A 22287-nucleotide genomic window follows, 5' to 3' on the forward strand; every position below is an offset into this window, starting at 1 on the left:
CAAGTTTGCAGAAAAGGACAATGAAGTCACTCCATCAGCATCTGCTTATCCAGCAGTAGCCAAGAGCGGATACACCAAACCATTCATGATCTACAAAGATGTTTCCAGTTAAATTATCTTTCTCCTTTTCTGAATTCTTGGCACTTGGCTAATTAATTAATCTGCTTGTTATTTTCCCACTAAGCTGTGGCAAACTGGAAGCAATTAACAGAGGGATCCATTTAGTATCAGGACAAGACACAGCAGGAGCACGCAGCTTGTTCTGTACCCGTTCGCCTCCAGCATCCTCCTTCCTGCAGCCCACATCCCTCAAGCCAAACACAGATTTTTGGATTAAAGGACACAATGAAAATTCATCAGTTTATTCTACAAGAGCTGGAGAAAAGTGACAATTCTCCCTCCTAACCTGGGAGAATTGGCCCTTCCCTGCAGAACTCACTCTAAGGTTCCACTAGCAGAAAGACCAAGCTAGGCTTTGAATGGATGGAAGAAACCATAAATTTTTAGAGTGGTCCTTATTTCTATTGCCATGTGCTTGCATTCAGTGTCCTACCAACACAAGGCAGCTCCAGTCTAGCACCAAATACCAGTCTTTGTTAAAAGGTGTGTTGTACAGCTGGGATAATACAGTTTCCCATGCTGGCCTGGCTCCAAACTTCAGCTGAGAGGCTTTTTCCGTGAGTATGTCCTGCTGAGGCGACGCCTCCTGGAAATCGTGATGTGGAATGGAGACAGCTCCTGGTTGGCAGTAATTTGGACAGCATCAGATTCCTCCTCTACAAAAACAGAAAGAATACATGAGAGGCACAGTTTACCAGAATTCACTGGTGATTCCAAGAACCAAATACCAGGTGGAAGTTGCACTTCCCATGTAGCTACCCTCTCTTCATTCTTCAGCAACTTTTCTCTCCTTCCAAACTTCCCAGTTCATGCCAAGTTTCTTGTAAGCATGTGAGACTGAGATACTGAGCACAGCAGTGGCAGATAGAGGTTTTCTGCCCAAAGCCCACCCCCAGCACAGCATGATTTTGTTCGTATGTGCTGGAGGCAAGCAGAGAGCACAGGCAGTGTGCTGGAGCCCAGCCTTTCCTCTCCTGTGCTTACCTTGAATGCGCTTCCTCTGAGCCGGCGGTGGGGACAGCAGTGGAGACTGGGTCAGGGCTCGAAGGCTGCTGGCACAAAGTCCACTCTTCAAGGGTGGGGTGGAGCCTGGAGAAGCACAATGAGATGCTGCAGCAAAAATACTCAACAACTCAAATGTTATGTCTCACCACAGCCTTTATACTGATGTCAGTTTTGAGGTAGCATAAGTGTTACTTGGAGTTTATCTGAAATAAACTCTAGGTTGTCACAGTGCTGTTTTAGCATTTGAGAAAGGTAAATGGCAGTCTGGAATCAGCTTTTAGCACATTTAATTTTCTTAGCTGGTTTAGCAGAAAATCACTTCACTTGTAATAAACACAGGTAATTTGCATTTCCTGGAAGAAAACTATTACAACCACAATTATATAGAAATACAAACACGAGGTCTGTAGGTACAGAAAGTCTCTCACAGGACCATCTTAAATCTATTACTTCATGTCCTGAATATGGATTAATGTTGCTTCCAGGTGTCACCTTTTTTCTGTGATAATGTTGAGTAAGACACTGTCTCTCTATACAAATCTTTCCTTGCAAGAGAAAACACACACCAAAGCTTTGTGCAATGACTACAGAACAACACCTGCCACAGCCCCCTGTAATTTCTACAACAATACTGGATTAAGTATTTGAAATTCACAAGGCCTTGTTTACAGAGCTGAACAGCCTGTTTCACCAAGGTCAGTATCATCTGTACCTACAGCAAAAGCAGAGAGACAGCTTATGCTAGCACGAGAATAATTTCTGGTAGCATTTCTTTCAAGTGGCCCACTGCCAGGGGCAGAGACAACTGGAGCATCAATAAACACCAACATCCACAGGACTAACCCCACCAAGACTCCAGTCTGAAGCACTGAAACAGCCAAGCTTTATACTGAAGATTGGCTTGTTGGCTTCAGAGCTGAATGCTGGGCAGAAACAGGCAGTGGTATCAACACAAACCTGAACAAATCACCAGCTGGATGCAACTGGGATCCTCTCTCAAGTTCTCAAACTTTCCTTTTAGTTCCTCCAGCTTTCTGCTCTTTCATATTTCTCTGGTCTCTCTTCCATCGTTAATACTCCTCATATCCAGTCTGCCTCTCCACATAATTATCTTCCATGTCATCTACAAGTCACTCCCCTTTCACCTCAGTCTCCCTCAGATAATTACATGGGAAACAACTGTGCTCTTGTTTTAGTCTAACCCCCATTTTTAACCACATCTGAATTTCAGTGGAGTGTATTTTGTGCCATTTAATTACCTGACAAAAGGAAGACATCATCATCCCCTAGACAACTGTGCTGCTCCAGTGTTTTGAGGGCACATGCTCCTGGTTTCTCAGGAAGTACAGAGTCTGTCCTTGATTTAGTTCTGTTGCTCTCATCTGTGGAAAAGCCAGTGAGATCCAAGCTGCCCCTATCAGGACATGATCTCTTGGCACTGTGGTTCTCCTCCTTTTCTGGTGATAGGCAGGTAAAGACCCGCTTCCGAGATTTCAAGCCAAAGGTTCCCATGGCAGAGTCCTCATCAGCCTTCAGTTCAGAGTCACCAGGAGATGCCTGATCCTGGAGCCTGCAAATCCCTTCCAGTTCAAACTCCCCAAGAGGATTTGTCACTTTGCTGCTGCAGTTTTCTGAGATCCTCATTGTTCTCTCTCTTGGCCGTGTCCAATCATCAGCACTCCTCTCACCCTGACTGCAGCTCACACCAGCAGTGCTGCCTGCTGCTCTCTTCCTCCGAGGCCAGTCATTGATGGCATCAGGAGTACTCTTCCCCTTCTGCTTTGGAGAAGGTGTCTGGAGAACTGCTTCCAGTGGGAACGGGGAGGTGACAGTAGAGGCACAGCTTGTGGGGGTGTATGACTGGCATATGTAGGTTTGTCCTGCACCTTTTCCAGGTGTGCTATGGAAGGAAAGGCAGCAGGATGGGGAGACACAGGCAGCTGCTAGTTTTCCTGGATGCTTGCTGCACCAGGTCATAGCAAAATCACTGAAGGGGCTTTCTCCTCCCCTGGCTTTGCTGGCACTTGCTTCAGGCTGAACTTCCAAGGATGAGCAAGAGCCAATTTTCTTAATGCGAAGCTTGGGCAGGCCTGAAGCTTGCATTTCAATCTCCACCTCGTAGGTTGGTGGGCTGGCAGAAGGAAGTTTGCCACGACTTTCAGGAGTGGAGAACTTGGCTGCAAGCTGGGGCTCCCCCATGCGTGCCGCAGCCTCCCGCTGCCTCCTGTCGGCAGTGCAGCGTAAGGAATAGGCAGGAGGAGACTTCTGCACAGGAGGGGAGGGGTTCAGGGCAGATCTGGAGCGTCGCCTGAGACTCGGAGCTTTCACTCCCATGCATTCTTCCCTTAGCACAGTTCTTGCTTCCAAGTCATCATGAACTGTTTGCAAATGGCTTAGGAAGGACTCACAGGTGTTTGCACTGCAGTTCTCCCCCTTAACTGATGGCTCACAGTCTCTCTCAGCATTCTGTGCATGTTCCTGCCCTCCAGCAAAAGGCTTTGGAGACAAATGGTTTTCCAAGTTTTCCAAGTCCTCCCTTGAAGGAGACTTTTGAGACACTCTATCCATCTGTTTATTTTTCTCCAATACAGAAGTATTTTCAGCAACTTGGGACTGATGAAGCTGAAGGCTTTCCACAGAACAGTTACCACCACTATCACGACGACTGTCCTCATTTTCTCTAAGTGTTGCACCCCTGAGGCTCTCTCCTCTAGAACCTGGTTCACGTTTGGCCTGCTTGGGTGTGTGAAGCAGGGACCCCAGTGAAGTGCCAGTAATACCTGGAGTCTTTTGAGATGCACCAGGTTCCCAGTCAGACTCCCCAGGCTGCGTGTGGGAAGCAGAGCAGCTTGTCACAGTGTTTGTGGAACCTTCATGGAGTGGAGAACTGCAGAGAGGCTCTGGCCTCACAGCAAGCTGAGGTATTTCTGTGCTCAGTGAGCTAGTACATAACTTTGAACCAGGATCTTCAAGTTTCCTGGGTGTCCTTTTAGGTGCTTGAGATAACTGATCTGACTGCTCCTGAATTTCCTTTGTGAGGATTTGCCTCCGAGCACTCACCAGAGATGCTAATTTTGAGAGGTATCTCAAGGAACGTCTTGGAGTCTGAAGTTCTGTAAAACACCTTTCTTGGGTGGCAGAGGGAGGAGAAGAAACAGGATTTGGATCTGTTGGAGGTAATACAGAGGCTGTGAACCTTTCACGTTTTGGTGTTTGCCAGGCAGGCTCATTGTAAGGAGGGGAAATTGTCAGAGCTGCACAGCAGTCCTCAGCAGCCACTTGCACTGAGTGAACCCTCCTGCTGTCAGTTAGCACAGATGGAGACTTGATCCTTTGTGCAGGATGAGAAAAGCACTTCCCCAAACATTTAGCTACATTCTGCTTAGCTGCTGGGCTTCTGCCAGGTGTCCTCTCCAGCTTCTGAGGCGTCCTGTGGACAAGGCGAGGCGATCTCCTTGGGAGCTTGCTGGCAGAATTCAGTGGCTTCTGGGCAGATTTGTGAGGTGTTTTGCTAGGAGTCTGCAGGGGAAAAATAATATATTAAAGAATCATGCTTGTTCTACTCCAGGACTATTATCTATCCATCTTCATTTTTACTTCCCAAGACTTGAAACATAAAAAACTCATTGGATGAGACTTAACAAACACTAAATCTAAGATGCTGATGAATGGTGAAGAAAACAAGGATGGGAAGAAAGAGAAAAGGAGGTAGGTAACTGTTTCTACCTGACATGAGGTGAGCTCCTCTAAGTGTAAGGAATCTTTTCTTGTTCTCTTCCTTCCAGGTGAATGCTTCCCTGCTGGACTACCCATGTCAATGACTGCACCAAAGAAAAACCTCTTGGGACTCTGGATGGGGGGGCTCTCTGAATGCTGGTTAAGGCCTATAAAATGGAACAGCACAATTTAACTAACACAAAGTAACGTGCCACAATTGTCTGAGTCACGTCAGATGTGTGGAAAAGTAGTGTAAAAAGCTCATATCCCTGGCATGTTCTTTTCTAACCAAGAGTTAAAGCTTCACCAGAATTATTGTTATTTCCCATTATGAAATTAATACCCATCTTTAGAAAGAGTGCTCCAATGGTAAAAAAAGGTATTTTATACCTCGGCCTCTTATTCTATTTATAGCTTGTAGCTTTAGATAGTTCTGGTTCATGACTAAGGATTCTAATAAGTAGAATATAAAGAACTAAGTGTCACCATTTTTAGCTGATAATCCTACTGAGAAAGCCTCCAAAGAAGATCCCATCAGTCATTGCTTTATGCTGCCACAGAGTAAGCTATAGGATTTCTGTCCCATATTTTACAAGGATTTCACTGCTTTTAAGGAATACAGACTGACAATCAGTGGTATTCTGTTAGATGGGCCTGACTGGTTTGTTAAGTTGGCAGTGAATTCATCATAGAAACAGCTGCCTTACCATCCTCAAAATTCAGATTACCAATTAAAAAATAATTACTGAGAATGAATTTCTGTCTAGGGAAGATATTACATGACAGCTCTTAGCTTCTTACGGTCTCTTGTAGAGCCAAATCAAATCAAACTCAGAGCTATCCGTGTCAGCTTTTCAGATCAGCAGTATCAGTCTGCTCAAATCCCACTCAGTACCTTCTACATCCTGCAGTTTACAGCTCTCCTTTTCTTGTCCCTGCTGGAGGTGCTGTGAATTTTTTGAGCTGGGCAGTGTAGTGGAATAGAAAGCACCAGAGCAGGTCCTATTCAAAGCCAGCTGTTTGATGCGTGGGCTTCTTCTCAAACCTGCTTCTGAAAAGGCAAGGACAGTGGAGACTGAGCCTTCTTTCCCGTTCAGCAATGGGCACATCAGGAACAGTTCACAACTGCAAGGAACAGACCCTCAGAAGAAACTTCTCTACAGATAACCTGTCTCACCCAGGAAGGCAAGCAAGTGAAGCAAAGGTTCAGTTTTTTCGAGGATTTTGGAATATTTATGCATACAAATCCTCTCAAGTACGATGCCCCTCCTCTAACTCATGATTACTCTCATTTCTCTTTAGAAATTATATGAAAAGGAATGCTAGAAAAACCATGTTCAATGCAAGTTACATCCAAGTTAAAAGATGGGTTAATGCTCTTGTCTCTTCTTGCTAGCAATTTCATTTCCCTGCTTGCCCAGACATGCTGTTATTTTCTTCCCTTCTGGGGAAAAAGAACAGCAGTAGCCAACATAAGAGGCACTCCCCAGAGCCAGGTGGCTGTCTGTTACAGCAGAAATCAGAGCAGGGTCACAGCACAACATGGTGAAGTTACATTAAAAATAAGCATGTGCTGGTTTGACAGTAATTATAGCAGCTCAGAATCTTGTTCACCCTTCAAGTCCTTCACGTTTTTTCCTTTAAAAGATTTGCTATCTACCTCTCTTTCCTAACTTAAACTGTACAGAGCTGTTAAAGCAGTGAGCAGCAAGTGGTTCTGTCAGAACAGAACAGTACAACACTTTTGGACTGACTTCTAATGAATTAGCCAAATCAAAGCACACTCATGAGCTACATACAACAGAGCCAAACCACCTTTAACGAAAAATCAGTGCTTACCATATATAGCCTTCTCTGGAGATTCTTCTACAACACCAGTGTCACAACCTGGATCAGAAGACCTTGAGAAACAACAGACATTTTGGGCTTAGCATACTGAGCACATGTACAGGAACAGAACTTGCCACAGAGAGTAAGAAGCAGTGCTTTATCCTACACCAATATATTGTGTTGTAGGCTATTCTGAGTGACCAGTAAGCACTTTGCCTCCTATTGACATGTAATTAAGTATTGGTAGCTACCTATATGTACAGGTAACAGGTCTACATGAAAGAAAATGCTACAATTCAGCCTGGAGCCCACAAAATACAGCAGGAGCCTTTTCCTCATAAGCCCTTGAATCAGCAAGTGAACCTAAACAGACATTAGCTCAAGAATGAAAGCAGCCTGACTTACAAGATGAAGCAAGCAGTATTTCCCCCCACTTAAGCAATGGCATTTAGCCTCTACTGGTTCTCTTACTGCCTTAAGTGAAGATGACCTTTGACTGCAATGATACCTGGTAATTCTGCTCATAGCCATTAATTAGTTACTGAAGAAATTCAGAAAGAACTCACCGGCCTTTGATCTGCTTGTGCAGGAGCCTCCTGGACACCTGCTTGTGCAGTGGCGTTTCTGCAACTCTCTTGGTCAATAACTTGCGATGATCTAAAAATCATGCAAGAGCTGTAACATCACACCATTATAAAGCACTTGGAACAAATAAATAAATACAGTTTTGTACAGGCTTCAGCTTAGAATGATAATAGTTATTCTTAAGTCAATACAGAACCACTGTGCTGTCTCCCAGTACTCACAAGCTATCATTATTTCAGTCCAGGGTCTACACCTCCCTCCCACTCCCTCAATATTGTACCATGTCAGACATAGTTAACCTACTGAGATAGCTTTCATTACTCATCTTTATTTCACAGATCCCTTTTAAACCAAGCATTTTTAATTTTGTTTACAAGATGTAAAAAGTTTAGAAAAACAGGTTTCAGTTTTAACATCATCATTATTCACCCTCCAAACACCACAGCAATCCTTTTATCTTTCAATAAAAACAGATCATAATTGTTTCATAGAATTGAGAATGCAAAAATAGGAATTTTAGCAAAAGCTCAACAATTCTACATGTGCAAGTCATATCCTACCTTTGTTGCCCTCACTGGTGCATTTGTATTTTAGGCCTTCCACAGCAGATACTGACTGGCTTCTAAGCATCTTTTTCAGTGACCTTTTTGATGGTGAAAGCATCTCTTCATTGAAGAGATTCCTCCTTACCTTTGTAACCTCTGTGAGACAAGAAAAGCAAGAAAAGATCAGATTACTAGGAAAAGAGAAGAAAAAAAAGAAAGAAAAAAAAAAAAAAAAACAAAGGTAATTTTGTTAGGTGACTAGGGATAGAACAATATACCAGCATGGAAAGACAACATTTTAGAGGCTAAAAAGCTTTGAGAAGTTGTTTTTCCTGCTACTGGAACATGTCCTCCTCTAAATCCATTCCAGCCTTCTCTTCTGAATTTGTTATTATTTGCATTATTCCAGCAATAAGCTACAAGCAGATGCCATAGCAGGAAAAGCAGACAGTCAGTGTCCCATGTGGAACATTAGGTGCACTACAAAATCTCAACCAAAGCACATCTTGGTTTGGAGAACACATGACATTTATTTTTATGAAGTATTTGTGGGGATATATCCTATTTTCAAATATAGTTCATTCTTGTTCCCATTTTCTTTTCAGGACAGAGAAGTTGGAAATAATTTCAAGAGTCAAGGCTTTCTTTTGAGGACACAAAATTTAAGTTTTCTGTGTATGAGTACACAGAATACCACATATTTTTTTCCCTCAAAGTTTCTGCACAACTCAGCAAAACTTCCTTCAGATTTCCAGCATGCCTCAGCATAATTTCACCATGGCTCAGTAAAATTTACAGGGACAACATGTGCTGAAGATGCACCTTTCCATGAACAAGCCAAAAGTCAATATACCTTGCCCTGCCTCTTTCTGCAGCAAAGGCATCTGCTGGGACTTCTCAGTGGCAAGGTAAGAATGGGAGTTCTCCTGAAACAAATGAGAAATCAGCCTCAGCAGCAATGCAATGCTATGTTTAAGTATGAATATTAACTACAAGCTCTGAACACATTATTTCAATTTTTCCTTCAAAACAATTTCATCTCTGTACAGCTGATAGGGCACACTTAGTAAGGGAATACAGAGCAAGGGTTTTTGCAGTCAAGCAGCACAACTCACAGAAAATCCTTCTGGAAGAATTTTACCTTTCTGATGGGGTTCTTGGCTACCTTGGGAATCTCAATTTGACGCAAGTTCTGTGGTGCTTCTGTCATGCTCCTGTGTCTGGCTAACACATGATTCCTTCAGAAAACACACAAAAATTAAGCTAAAATGAGATCAACAGCACACTTATCAACCTACTGACAATTAAACTTAGGTGTGACTCAAGAGATAGGATGTGTTTACCTAAATTCAAATTGCAAACTACATTGATACTTCACTTACTACAACACTGGGATATGGTTTGCAATATAAAAAGGCTGGTATTGGAATTCATTCACAATTTGCTCATATGAACACAGAACCCCCAACACGGAGATCTCCAGTAAATCACTTTTAGCTTTAACAATATAGGTCAGCTGCTGCACAGCATAGCATGCATTTCCTCTCATGGAAGATGTTCCTGAAATCTACTTTTGCATAAGATACAGATACAGAATCAAGACTGTATTTTTTACAGTGAACAAAAAGCTGCCTCCTGTTTGGACTTAGTACCTTCTCTTTTTGGCAGATCTGGTGCGCAGCTCCTCCAGCTGATCACCCTCAGAGCGAACAGCACTGGGAGTTAAGACAGATGATAAAGAGAGAGGAAGGCCTGGAGATTTGCTATCCAGAGTCATGGAGTCATCACTGAAGAAGTCTGAAGGCAGAACAGATGCCAGCTTCGGAGGTATTTGTGTACCCAGACCATAATAAATATCTCCGAGGGTCTTCGGTATAGAATTCATATACCTGGAGCACCAGAGAGAACACACATGAAATACGCCCCTCCTCAAAACTTTGGCATTTCAAACTCAAGGTGTGAACTAAATCCTTGTCCTTACATGTCCATTTAAAAACAACAAACTGAATATCAACTGAGTTTTTAAATTAATTTACTTGTTTATCAGCTACTTTTTCTTTAACCAAAATGTAAGTGTAATAAAGTGAACACGTCTAAATTTCTGAGAATTACAAAGATGCAGTAAATCAAAGCTGTTGATTGCTCTCTACTCACAGACAACATCTGGCCCAAACCATAGTCCCCAGCAATACATAAGTCGTGCCAAATAACTTACACTTCTAATATTTCCTCTAGAAACTTTGTAAGATAGGCTGGGTCTTCAGTCAGACATAAGATGCGCAGCATATCTGTCACCTGGAAGAGAAGGTCAGGTGGCAAAATGGATTAAGATGTGCCAGCTGCAGCACCAGATATTTTAGTAAGGAATATGAAGTAATAGTGTAAAATCAAAGGAAAAGCAGGTTCCAGATCCCCATTTCTAGTGCCATGCAGAAACACAACATGGTTTACACTTTACTTGCCTCTTCTAACAGCTGCTCCATTTCCTCAGCGCTGCTTTGCAGTGAAGGGCACTGAAGGCACAACTCAAGGCGCAAAAATACCTGAAGTCGGCACCTAAGGAAACAAGTAATTACCCACCACATCTTTTTCTACTGCAAACAGCAGATTTACTGCAAAAGGTGTGCTCAAAAAAGCAATGGGAAGGGAAGTGGTTCCTTTTGACAGCAATATTTACTTAGCATTTCATTTGGGTGGCAAGGGAGATACCTCACTGCAGATATTGGCTGCAGTGCTTATCACACAGCACGGGTATATTTGCATTTAATGAAGTGGTTTTACTGCAACCCTTGAAATATTTGTCCCATGTAAATACTTTTCCAGTTGTACAAAAAAGCCACCATTAAAAACTGCTAACCAACTCCACAGTATCTCAGAGGCTGAAGTAAATAGAGTCTCTCATACTCTCTGACTTTGGTCTCCTTCTGTGAGCCATGCTGTTGTCTGAGCATTTTGCTGGTCTTCAGGAGATGGTTTCTGACTCTTCCCACACAGGCCACCTGCAGACACATCATGACAGCAAGAACTTCAAAACTGTTCCCTATCTGCAGGGCAGGTTCTTCCCTTGTCCCCCATTTACCAACCCAACCAATTCTTTTGGAAGTACAGTTTTTTCCTTTTCTTTCAAGGAAAGGAATTACTTTTCGTTTCAGTAGCAGAGTTATAAAATCAAACAACTTAAAGCTTAAAATCACAGAGGTTTCCTGCTCACAGCTCCAGGCCTTCTTCACTTTGGATCCACTTTGGATTTGTCTCTCACAGGGTTTTTATTAAATTAATCCCAGGCTTACCAGTTTTGGTTTAAGATTACTGTAAGCCTACAAATAGTGCTAAAGATTGTAAGAAATACCTTGAAGAATTTTTCTTCCCTGACAAAGCTAGGCCTAGATTTGCCACATAATGCAAAAACAAAAGATGCATCTTCTTTAAAATACAGTTTGCAAGAATGTATTTTTTTAAATACTACCTTTGAAATCAGAATTTGTAAGGAGGTCAATATGAAGTAAAGATGTCTTGCAACATTTAGCAAAGTTCTAAACTGACAACTGAACTGGATTGTCCTACATAATTTACAAGCATCCAGTTTTTCACTATTGTGTCCTCACAGATAGAAGCAGTCAGTGACCATGGTGCACCTCCACATAAAGCCTCAGAGCATATGAAGGAAAGTTAGCCCAAAATAGTAAAAATTTTAACTTCCAGATCAGTAACAACCCTGCCTACATGCTGACACCTACCTCTTTCTCTTTGGTATCTTGTATTTTCAAGAAGCTTTTAATGGCCATGATCATATTCTGGGCACACACAGATGAGGGAATTCCCTCAGCAACAGCCTTCTGGTAGCTGGCAGTCAAGTGGGCCTGCAGCTCCTCCTCTGTTTGGAAATCTGCAAGGAAATGGTCTCCATTAGCTAAATGCATGTTCACCACATCTCCCTGATAAAATCCTCACCCCAGCTGAAGCAGGGAACAGAGGAGGTAATAATAAACATTTCCTCCAGTAATAATGCATCCAGACCACAGTACACTAACAGAGGCTAACCCAGGTTCAGGCCCATGACATACTATAAGCTAAATTAGTCTTATAATCAACAAAGTTTGCTTAAAATCAGCGAACTTTCAGGCTACTGAAGCAATCAAGAAATGCCCTTTATTTCTGCCTAATTAATACATTTCCAGTTATACCTTGACAAGTGCTTCCCTCTATTTCTTTTGGTTAAAAAAATTTTAAAAGTAAATCCTTATTGCTTTTTTCAGACGGATACAAGGCAAGAAACTAATCCCAGAAGCAGTTGTAACAGTTTATAAAGAATCAGAAACTAAATGGCAGAAAGGTGGGGAAAAATGTCTGCTCTTGCCATGCTGAGGATACAGAAACTCAAACACTGATCTGCTCCTTGGTACTGAATATTCCATTATTATCCTTTGCTCTCCCTTCCATAAAAATCCTGTATAACTCCTCTATCAGAATATAAGAGCTCATATGGGATGTATCAAGACAAAGATAACAGGACTTAACACACACCAATTGATATTTTAGGTGCTTTTGCCTTTCCTTCCACCTTTTCATCCAATCTTTTTGCTGAATGCTTCTGTGGAACCTTCTCATTCACTGCTGGTGGCACAGCATCAGGTTGAAACTTCTGAGCTTTTACATTCAGTCTTGCTGCATTGAGCATCTGCAGGGATCTGGGCATGGTCTTCATCTTCTGCCTGACTGGAGTTCGGGGAACCCCACCTAAAATGCCACAAGAGAGAGTTCTACCATCAGGCACACTGGGGCAGGAACTTCATCCAAGGGAGAGAACAGCACTAAATTCTGGATTATGTGACCTTAGTAACCTCCTAGAGGAAAACATGGCCCAAAAGGTTGGTATTTCTTTGTGAAATTAACATATAGGCAGTGTAGCAGGCAGCTACTTCTCCAAATAAAAAGCCAGGTGCATATTGCTCTGCATAAGAACTTACACAGGTTTAATCAGAAGTTATATATATATATATATACATATATATATATATAGGCAGCAATCTTATGTCACAGAAATAGAAACAGCTGACAGCGGGACTTGCAGATACATGAGGCTAAGGTAAAGTCAACTGTAGTTAGTGTAGAGAAATGCAATGATTAAACTCTTCTACAAAAAAAAATGTTCTATTTGTCTAATTAGAACAAAATTGCAATATTTACTAGTAGTTGGAGCAGTCCCTGTTTCAACAGCTAATTAAACTGCAGAGCTCTGCATGCTGCTTTTAACAGCTTTGTCACTCACTGCACAGCCCTGAATAACAATAATTTGTGCCCTACTATAGGACTAACCTAATATTAATAAGCAAATGAGACTGTCCCCAGATAAATATCTAAAGCATGGTACTACTTAAGAGTACAGATTTCTGGAGTTCTTGTATCATCTTTTATTAACAACACACACATATAACCCCAAACTATACATACGTCTTTTTTTGTTATTTCCTGGTCCAGCTGCAGCAGAGGTTTCACTGAATTTTCTCTGGTACAGCTCAGACAGACTTTCTGAGAGCTCCACATCAGATTGGTCTGCACCATCCTTCCTGTTAGCACAAGGAACCTGCAGGAGCCTGTATGAAAGAACAATACAGTTATCAAAAGGTGGGAGTAGGAGGCATATCCCTTCCTTCCTGTGGAAAGAAACAAGATTCTCTAGATTCCCAGTCTGCAGCAATATAGTACAAGCAGCACACACCAGTAACTCTTCCAACACGTGTTCCCCAACACACTTAGGAGGATGCAGAAAACTCAAACCTCTTAAAATGCTGGAAACAAGCATTACAATAATGTACAATGGATATGGCACTGACCTGTACCACAAAACTAAATGAGCAGCTTTGTGCTCTCTAAACTACCCTGCACTAGGCTCTTTAGTTTCACTCAGCAAGCTCTTTGAAGAAAGCAAGCTTATCCATTCCAAATAAACACCAACTGTGAGAACACAACCATATCTTCAGTATCTTGCACTGGATCTTACCATCCCATAAAGCTAAAATCTGTCATTTCCCAAGTTGCTTAAGGTCATTTTAAATGACCTTTATACCTTCTGAAACTACCAAGATTTTAATCCATGCAAACTCATACCCAAACATCCTGTTCCCAGTTTCTTTTGTCTGTATACTCCACCATGAGATAAGCTATCAGTAAACTGAGTACAGAAATAAAAGCAGCAGAATTCTAGAACTCTAAGCAATGCTACAACCACACTCCCTTAAAAGGAAGCAGAAATCCTTGATTATTGCTCAGAGACATTCAGAAAAATACCTGAAGGACTCCATGAGATCTGAGCTTGCTCCACAGGCATTGGATGCAGGATACCAAGCTTCCAGCACTGAAGGATGCCAGCCCCCTGTATGGGACAGCTCCCGCTGCACCCACTCTGGCACTGGAGCTTCTTCTCCTGTACAGACACACACATATCCAAAAATGAGAAAAGCTGAACTAAGTGGCAGAAGCTTCACAGAAGCTCAAAGACAGAGGTTCACAAACCTTTGATCCTTGAGACAATTTCATAGCCAATACAACAGAAGATAAGAAGATTCACTCTAACACAAAACACTCATGTAAAAGCAGCCTCCTTGCTGCAGTCCTACCCAAAAATTTTACTGGTCAGGGATGGCCCATGTGACACATTTTAGGAATCCTCCTTCCAACAGCATGTCCTCAGGCACATGTAGCTGTGCTTTATCTGCAAGCTAATGGAAACTACTCCTTAATAATGAAAAAGAAAGCTACACCCATACAGATTTCTTTCTGCATCACATCACAAAGCCTTAGCTACAGATGACACAATGAACAACTCCCAGAAATGAGACTCCTCAAGGAGAAAATCATTAACTTTAGATTTTTTCTGGACATGATGAAAAGATGGTGAGTTTTCCATTTCCTGACACCTACCCAGACTGGCCAGAGAATCTTTCACTGACATGTCAATTTTACTCAACACACTATTCACAATCTCTGGCAGGTGAGTAGCAGAGTCTTGGGAAGAGTCTTCCACTACAGCTCCTTCAAGGCTGCATCCCTGAATTTCAGCTGTCTTCTCAGGACCAAGCACAGTCAGAACTGCAGCATCCCCAGAAAGAGGTGACAGAACAGCAGTGGAGGGGCACCAAGTCTTAGACAGAGATACTTCAGCAATCTGCATTTTAAAGGAAAAAAAAGGGAAAAAGAGAAGAGTTTACATTACCTAGAAATACAGAGACCTAAGGAGCACAGATACCTTACAAGCAGGTTATAGCTACATGATTTAAAAAAATGTTCTGAGTTTAGCTTCAAATGAGCAATTTGCAAGGCAGTGTCTATTACTGTCTTCACAAAGTGATACTGCCAGCCCTTCTGCCACAGCTCACTTCAGAGCAGGCATCAGTTTAAGGCAAAGATGAAGATTTACCATGTGCAGTCCTTCAGCCACCAGACTCCCCAACAGCTGATGAAACAGAGAGCTGCTACATTCTCCCTGTTCAGGCTGTGAGCTCTGCAGGATCCAGCTCTCTGTGAGGAAGTGGCCAGCCTGTGCCAAGCTCCAGCCTGTCAAGGTTCCTTTCACAACAATGCTGACTGGACACTGCAGCTGTCTTTGGCTCATGGCAAGAGGTTCCAGGATCACAGCACAGCTTTCCTGCTTCTTCCCTCCTGTGCAAGGATAGATAAAGTCTGAAAGCAGCCTTTTCCATCAGGGTGAAGAGACAACTTCAATGGAAAAGTGAGTTAAAAGATTAAACAGGAAATATACTCTAGAGTAAGTGTGTTGCAGAACTGACCTCCTCCCCATGCTCCCAAGGAGCTGAGTGCATGGAAGCACCACTAAAGAAGGACCCCATAAATCCTGCATGCTGCTTTCCAGCTGATCTGCTTTCTTTGGAAGGGGTCCTTAATCTGTGTTCTTATTTTAGCTAAATCAAATAATTGTATGAGAAAAGGGAGTACACCTCTACAAGGTGGGACCAGCAAAGAGCTCTTTATGCAAACATCTAGGAGCATGGCAAACTGAAGAGGCTAAATCAGAAACCTGGGCTCACAATGCTCATATCAGAAGTAGAGCACAAGCAGAACTTTAAAAGAAAAACACCTAGGCTTTGAAATATGTGAAATTACTTCTACACACATTATTCACAAGGGAAGCTCATCAAGGACCTTGCATGAGAGATCAGTTACTACCATGCACATCTATATTTTTCTTTTTTTTTATTACCAGGCATGCTGAGAAACAATGTTCCTTCTTGCTGGGGGAACACTGATCGATAGAGGGATGGCCTGGAGAACAAACAGTTCAAAGTCCCATCCAGGGGCAGAAGCCTGGTCCAAGGCACAGCCTGTGGCTCTGGGAACCTGGAGTCTCCGAGGAAGCCAGAAGCAGCATCTGCCCTGGGGTGACTCAAAGAGTGCACCAAGGTTTCAGCTGGCAAAATGGTGCCTCCCATCTGATGAATCACTTCACACATCGTCCAGTAGCCATCATGATCCGGGCATTCGATCAGCTGAAATAAGAGTAACAAAGATGTCTCAAGTTAAGGCTGGCAGTGAGAGAGCTTTCATGCAAACAAATAAAGATTGCACTTTTTCAGAAAAGCTGGCATGAAACATATCCACAGCACCTACACACGGTGCATTCTGAGTGTTTTTATGGACTTTTACCAGCCTTTGTAGGAACCTAACAAAGTAAATACTATTCCCAGTGAATTAAAAGCTAACAATATTTTCAAGCCAATTTTTTTTAAATCTGGTATCTACACACCTGAACTATCAGGCTGCTTATCTGCAATTCTGAACAGCTCTAACACCCCTCTAAGTCAAATCACAAGACATCCCATCAATAAACACAGTACAGCTACTCCACTGCAGATGTATCTCAGCCTCCACGTGGATGATTCCACTCCAGATTTCTCAGTCCCTTGCTGAAGATTATGTGGCAGTGAGTGAACCTTGGCGTGGTTCCCTCCCACCCAAAGATTATTCATGCCAGAAGGCAGCGTGGCAGATGTCCCGCTAGCGCTCACAGCCGAAAGCCGTGTGACCCCGTTACCTGAGCCCAGTCGGCAGTGTCCACCCAGAACAGGGAGATTTTCTGTTCCACGAGCAGCTCCTGCACACTCCTGGGCAGGAGTTTCTCCGCCAGCTCCTGCGCCGAGGGCGGCTCTCCGGGGGAGGAGGGGGCGTCGTTCCCGGACACGAACTGCCGGAGCTCCCTCCGCGAGTGCGGGCATGGCGAGAACAGGAACACGGCGTTCACGAAGCCCTCGGGCGGCGCCTCCGGGGGCTCTCGGGCGGCCGGCCCCGTCCTGCGGCTCCGGCGGGCCGGCTTGGCGGGGGACGCGATCTCCGGCCGGTCCCACTGGAAGTCGAGCAGCGTCTCCTTGAGGCCGCTGTGCGTGAGGGCGGCGCGGGGCGCGGGGCCGGGCAGGGCGGCGGGGGCGCGCGCCCCGAGCCGCTCCGCCAGCTCCTCCTCGAAGCGCTGCCAGGCGCGGGGCCCCGGCGGGCGGAACCCACCGCCCCGCGAGGCGCCGCCGCGGCCGCCCAGCGAGTCGAAGAAGCGGAAGGCCCAGCGGAGGCGGGAGAGGCCGAAGCGGCAGCCCAGCAGCGTGAGCAGGCGGAGGGCGCCGCGCTGGAGGCGCTGGCGGCGCGCGGGGCCGGCGGTGTCCAGCAGGAACACGGCGCTGTGCGAGCACGACATGGCGCGGGCCCCTCACGCCGCCGCCGCCGCCATCGCCCGCCGGTACGGCCGCTCGCGCCCTCGCCTAGCGCGGGCCCCCATTGGCTGCCGCCGAGACCCCGCCACGCCCACTCCCTGCGCCGCCCTCTCCCATTGGCGGAGAACGGAGAGCGGGAGGGCGGAGCGGTGGGGCGGTGAGAGGGGTGCTCGCTGCTGATTGGCCAGCCGCGCGGAGAGAGCTGCTATACCATTGGTGGGAGGCAGTGACGGAGGGGGGCGTGGCCAGCGCGCGGACCGGGCCGATTGGGCGCCGCCACAGGTTTAAAATTTAAAGCCGGCGGGGCGCGCCTGGCGGTGACGTCACTCAATGTTATGCATGACGTCACCCAGCGTGCGGTGTGATGTCACTCATCGTATGGTATGACGTCACCAGGACAGGGCGGCGGTGCTCGCCGGGTACAGCGGGATCCCCGAGCGGGACCCGGGGCTAAGCCGCGGCCCTGGCCGGGCCCTGCCCACCCCGCCCCCGGCAGGCTCCCCCAGTGCCGCTAGAGGACCGCGGCTGCCGGCGGACCGGCACCTCCCCATCCCCGCAACCGCCCGCGGGCACAGAACGGGGACAGCGCTGACCCAGCCTGCCCAGAGGGTCCTGCCGGCATGGCATCCTCCTTCCCCAGCCTCCCTGGGACAGCCCAGGGCCCATAAAATTGGGTAAAATGGGTAAAATTCAGATTCAAATTCAGATTACATATTGAGAAAATAAATACATTACTATTCGAGTGGTCAGGCATTGAAATAGGCTGGGCAGGGAAGCAGTGGAGTCACCATCCCTGGAGGTGCCCAGGAGGCATCTGGATGTGGTACTGGGTGACATGGTTTAGGGGTTACAGTGATAACGCTCTGTTGGTGGTTAGGCTTGATTGGAAAGGGCTCTTCCAAACTTGATTCTATGAAGAGGTGTAGGGTCAGGGCACCTGGACAGGACGCTTGTGGAGGACAAAGACCCTGGGCTGTCATCAGCCCCTCCCTGCAGGGCTCGAAGCACATCTGTCCCCGTGGTGTCAGTGATCACGGTGTGATCACAGTGGGTAACACAGGAGAGTCCCCACAGAGCATCCCCACCCCGGTGTCTGCTCCACCCTCACCTCCAGAGCCAGAGCAGCCCAGCCCAAACCAGTGTCACCAGAGCCAGTGGTATTTATAGAGCAACAAAGACGAGGGGCACTAAAGGGCCCGTTTGGCTCTGTGCTGACTGTGAACACAAGTGGGTTTAACGAGCTGGAACCAGGAGCTGGTGCACTCGGCTGGGCAGGAGTAACCTGCCACCAAGAGCAAGAGAAGGACACCAGGTGTCCCTGGGAAAGTGCAGAGGGCAGCCTGCAGCCCCAGGGATGTGGTCTCCCTTCTCCTGGCCAGGGCTGGCATCTCTTGCTGCGTGACATCTCTGTGCTGTTTGAGCCCTGAGGAGGAGCCAGCCACACCAAGTCACTGCCATTGTCCAGCCGCTGGCATCTGTCCCAGCAGGCCGCTGAGGACACTTAGCAGAGTGTGACCAAAACCTGCCTTATCACAGTCCCCCTGGGACCCGAAACAAACCCAGGGCAAAGGGCAGCTTCCCAGCAAAGCCTGACAGCTTCCAGCACAGGAACTGCTGCTAGCTACTCAAAGCCCTTCTCCTTTCCTGCCCACCTCAGTGGGTTTGCTCTGGCAGCCTGTCCAGCTCTTGGGAAGGCCAGCAGAGGCACAGGTGACATTGTTTCCCAGTGTGACAGCCAGAGTTGCTCACACCCCTGCTTCTTGTGCTGTCCCATGTTTGTGCTGCTTTCACAGACATTTGCCCTCTCTACCTGCTCCACAAGGACACCAACTTCCCTCTCAAACAGTCCTTGGGTTCTTTCTGGACAATCATTTACTTGCTGGTAAATGCTGTTTCTTAGGAGGAAGGAGAGGGCTCAAGAAAAATAATTTGAGAATTTGGCTCATGTGTGGTTGTCACTTTGATCCAGATAAAATATTTTTTATCTTAAAAAATCTCGCCTTATTTTGTCATGTTTCCAACATTTATCTCCAAGGGATACTTAATGGTGGTGGCTGAAAAAAATTGATGAGAAAGCCCAGACCTAAATGAAGTGTTTGATCTCCCCTCATAGCACCTCTCTGTCCTGCCCCAGTGGAAAGTGTTTGCCAGGCTGAGCCAGCCTGGAAAAAAGTTTTGTTTTGTACTGACTCAGATGCTTTGCTTTCAGGTCACTCCTCAAGGACCTGCACAAGCAACAAGTCACCTTTGATACTGGGCAATGCCCAGAGTCTCATTTGTGCTGCATCAAGGCTTCCAGGACTCCCCAAATCCTCATTTTCCACCCCATGTGCCCAAAGGCTACTGGTGGTGGCTGCTTTGAGCACTGATTTGGGGAGCACCCATTCCCTCCTGTCCAGGGTGAAGCTGCCCCAAGGCCTCCAGGCAAGAGGGAGGGATTTCCTGTGCTTTAGATTTTGTCTCTACATCTTTCAAACATATTTAGTGCTCATAAAAGTGAGAAACTGGGAGAGACCCAGCTAGGACCAGTACTGTACAACCCTCACCCAAGGTAACTGAGATCTGGACACTGCCAGACCTGGTCCCACTGCTCTTGAGCAGAAAGGCAAATGTTCCTTCTCCCTCAGCATCATCTCAGAAATTTTTCGGGGAAAACTTGCAGCTCTTATGGGTGCTGGACATGATGGGAGAAATTCTGTGGTGTAGCAAGCTGACACCTGCCTGAAGTTTCCAAGACATTTAAGCACCCTGATATTTGTGACTGAGGCATGGTGAAACCTGCCCTGTGTGTCCTACCAGCCTTGCAGGGTGGGTACAGTGGTGGTCTAACCCATTGTAGGGAGTGCCCTGCCAGCACTGCTGCAGACACATGTGCTGGCACAGCCCATCAGCCTTCCCAGTGCTATCCTGGCCCTGGAAAGGAGCCTGGAGAGAAGCTGGTCCCTTAATGGGCTCTCACAGCACGGACAGCCAGTGGAGCATGCCAGCCCCGCTGGGACTGCAGTGACAAAGTGCTGATCTGCAGGCTGATAAGGAGGGGCAGTGCAGCAAGGTGAGACTATCAGGCCAGCAGAAAAGCCGTTAGCCTTTGTTCCTGGCCTCCACACGTGGGAAGAGGGGCTGGGGACAGCAGATGGGACAGAACTGCTGCCTCTGGGGTCTGCACAAGGGCTTTGCAGGCTGCTTTTCTGGAGACCCTGCCATTTCAGTGATGGCATAGATTAGAAAAGCTCTGCGGTTACTCTTTTGCTCAAGTAATCACAAAGTGTAGCTGCTGGTGGCTGCAGTACCTAAGCAAGTTCCCTTTTGTTTTAAAATGCTGCTCTGTGCTGCCTTTTTGAGGTGTCTAAAGGCTGCTCTAGGGCAGGGCACAATACCAGTCCTACCACCTAGCTGGCACGAGAACAGGCAACTGTCAACAGCACTCCAGCAATTAGAGATCAAGTATTGTCTGGGGATTTCAGCTTCCTTCTAGCTGGAGATCTTTTGTATCCTGGTGTGCACAGCCCTGTGTAATGGGAGACCCAAAACCACACCCTGAGCAGCATTGCTCGAGGGGGAGCTCGTCCTTCAGACAACAACAAAATCCCCTTGCTTTAGGTGTCCCCAAAAAGTGACCCCAGTCACGTGGAGCTCTGCGCATGCAGGGTGAGGGCTAGGGCAGATGGGCTTCTCTCTTTTGTCAACACTGTCTCTATCCTGCTGCCTGCACGGGTTCAAATGAGGTTGGAGGATGATTTTTCTGTGGCCATCAGTCTCTTCAAGACCATCCACAGCATTTTTCTGCCATCTGTCATTTTGAGAAGAAAAGCACACAAGAAAAAATAATAAACTCAAATTATTGCCTAATCAACACCAAAATCAGTGCTGCTTGCTCAGCCTGCGGGCCACAATTAGATGCCATCAGCAAATTTGGGCAGCTTGCCTGGGCTGCAGTCTTTCATCTCTGGAAGACTGACAGGCAAACCAGGGATCTGCAGGCAGAGGAAGGAGCTGAGATCTGTTTGAAGGACTTGCCTGGCTCTTTGAGGAAAGAGCACATAATTCAAAAGAATATGAAAAATGGACTTTGTGTTTGTTAATTAAAGGAAAACCATACCAGAGGAGGGGCTGTTTAGGCCTCCAGCACCATCTCACAGTATTGCCCTGGTTATGCAGCCCCAGCTCAGTTTGCCTTGCCAGGAGGATGCTCTGGGTAAATCACTTTGGGAAATGATGGAACACGTGGCACTTGAACATCCTTACAGCCTTGGCAGGGCCATCACGTGTCTCTGCATTCATGGAGGATCTCAGTACCTGGTTTGAAGATCACACCTTCCTGTTCCTCCTGTTCTGCACCTCAGCTGCTTTTCCAAAAGCCAAGAGCTGGAGCAAAGGGCAGTGCCTTCACCCACAGTGCCAGCTGGGGAAGGGGATCTCAGAGCTGGGAAGGGGGTGAGGGGACAGAGCCGGGAGGGAGGGGACAGCGGGATCAAGGTGCTCCTGGCAGGGGCAGGGAAGGGGTGTGGGACTGGGCAGAGCAGGGGGCTGAGTCACACTGGCCTCCACATCTGCTGGTCTCTGTGGAGGCAGGGCTCAGAGGTGCTCAGAGCAGCTTAGAGGAAAGGTGCTGAGGCTGTCCCTCCTCCCAGGGAGGAAGGTGGGTTAGAGGAACAGCCCTGCTGAAGCTCCAGAGCTCTGAAACGTGATCCTGCCGGAGGCACCTCCCTGGGCCCCACCTCACCCTCCCTGACCGATATATGTGCCCGGCCCTGGGCAGCGCGGGGGCCGCG

At 46.3% G+C, this 22287-nt stretch overlaps 1 protein-coding gene across 1 annotated transcript; it reads right to left on the minus strand.

Annotated features, from left to right (window-relative positions):
• Positions 1–346: 346 nt before the first annotated feature.
• Positions 347–17499, minus strand: TICRR (TOPBP1 interacting checkpoint and replication regulator). Its single transcript, XM_058811537.1, has 22 exons — positions 16852–17499; positions 16021–16306; positions 15220–15461; positions 14724–14967; positions 14091–14226; positions 13254–13396; positions 12327–12539; positions 11540–11688; positions 10707–10801; positions 10265–10358; positions 10018–10097; positions 9455–9691; positions 8944–9040; positions 8656–8728; positions 7818–7958; positions 7239–7329; positions 6682–6743; positions 5738–5893; positions 4852–5009; positions 2385–4644; positions 1105–1209; positions 347–776 (listed from the first exon to the last, which is right to left on the minus strand). Exons 1-22 carry the CDS (start codon positions 17497–17499, stop codon positions 658–660), a joined length of 5829 nt encoding a protein of 1942 aa, XP_058667520.1. The 3' UTR covers positions 347–657.
• Positions 17500–22287: the final 4788 nt, after the last annotated feature.

The sequence above is a fragment of the Ammospiza caudacuta genome, chromosome 10 (assembly GCF_027887145.1).
Source record: "Ammospiza caudacuta isolate bAmmCau1 chromosome 10, bAmmCau1.pri, whole genome shotgun sequence".
Classification (NCBI taxonomy): Eukaryota; Metazoa; Chordata; class Aves; order Passeriformes; family Passerellidae; genus Ammospiza; species Ammospiza caudacuta.

Bases quoted from the DNA above. Each gene is read 5' to 3' on its own strand.
- TICRR (XM_058811537.1), bottom strand. From the start codon at position 17,499: ATGTCGTGCTCGCACAGCGCCGTGTTCCTGCTGGACACCGCCGGCCCC. The intron at 11,689-12,326 runs GTGTGTGTTAAG...ATTTCCTTGCAG, and splicing joins AGCACCTAAAATATCAATTG to ATTTCCAAACAGAGGAGGAG. The intron at 9,692-10,017 runs GTAAGTTATTTG...CTGGTGCTCCAG, and splicing joins CTAGAGGAAATATTAGAAGT to GTATATGAATTCTATACCGA.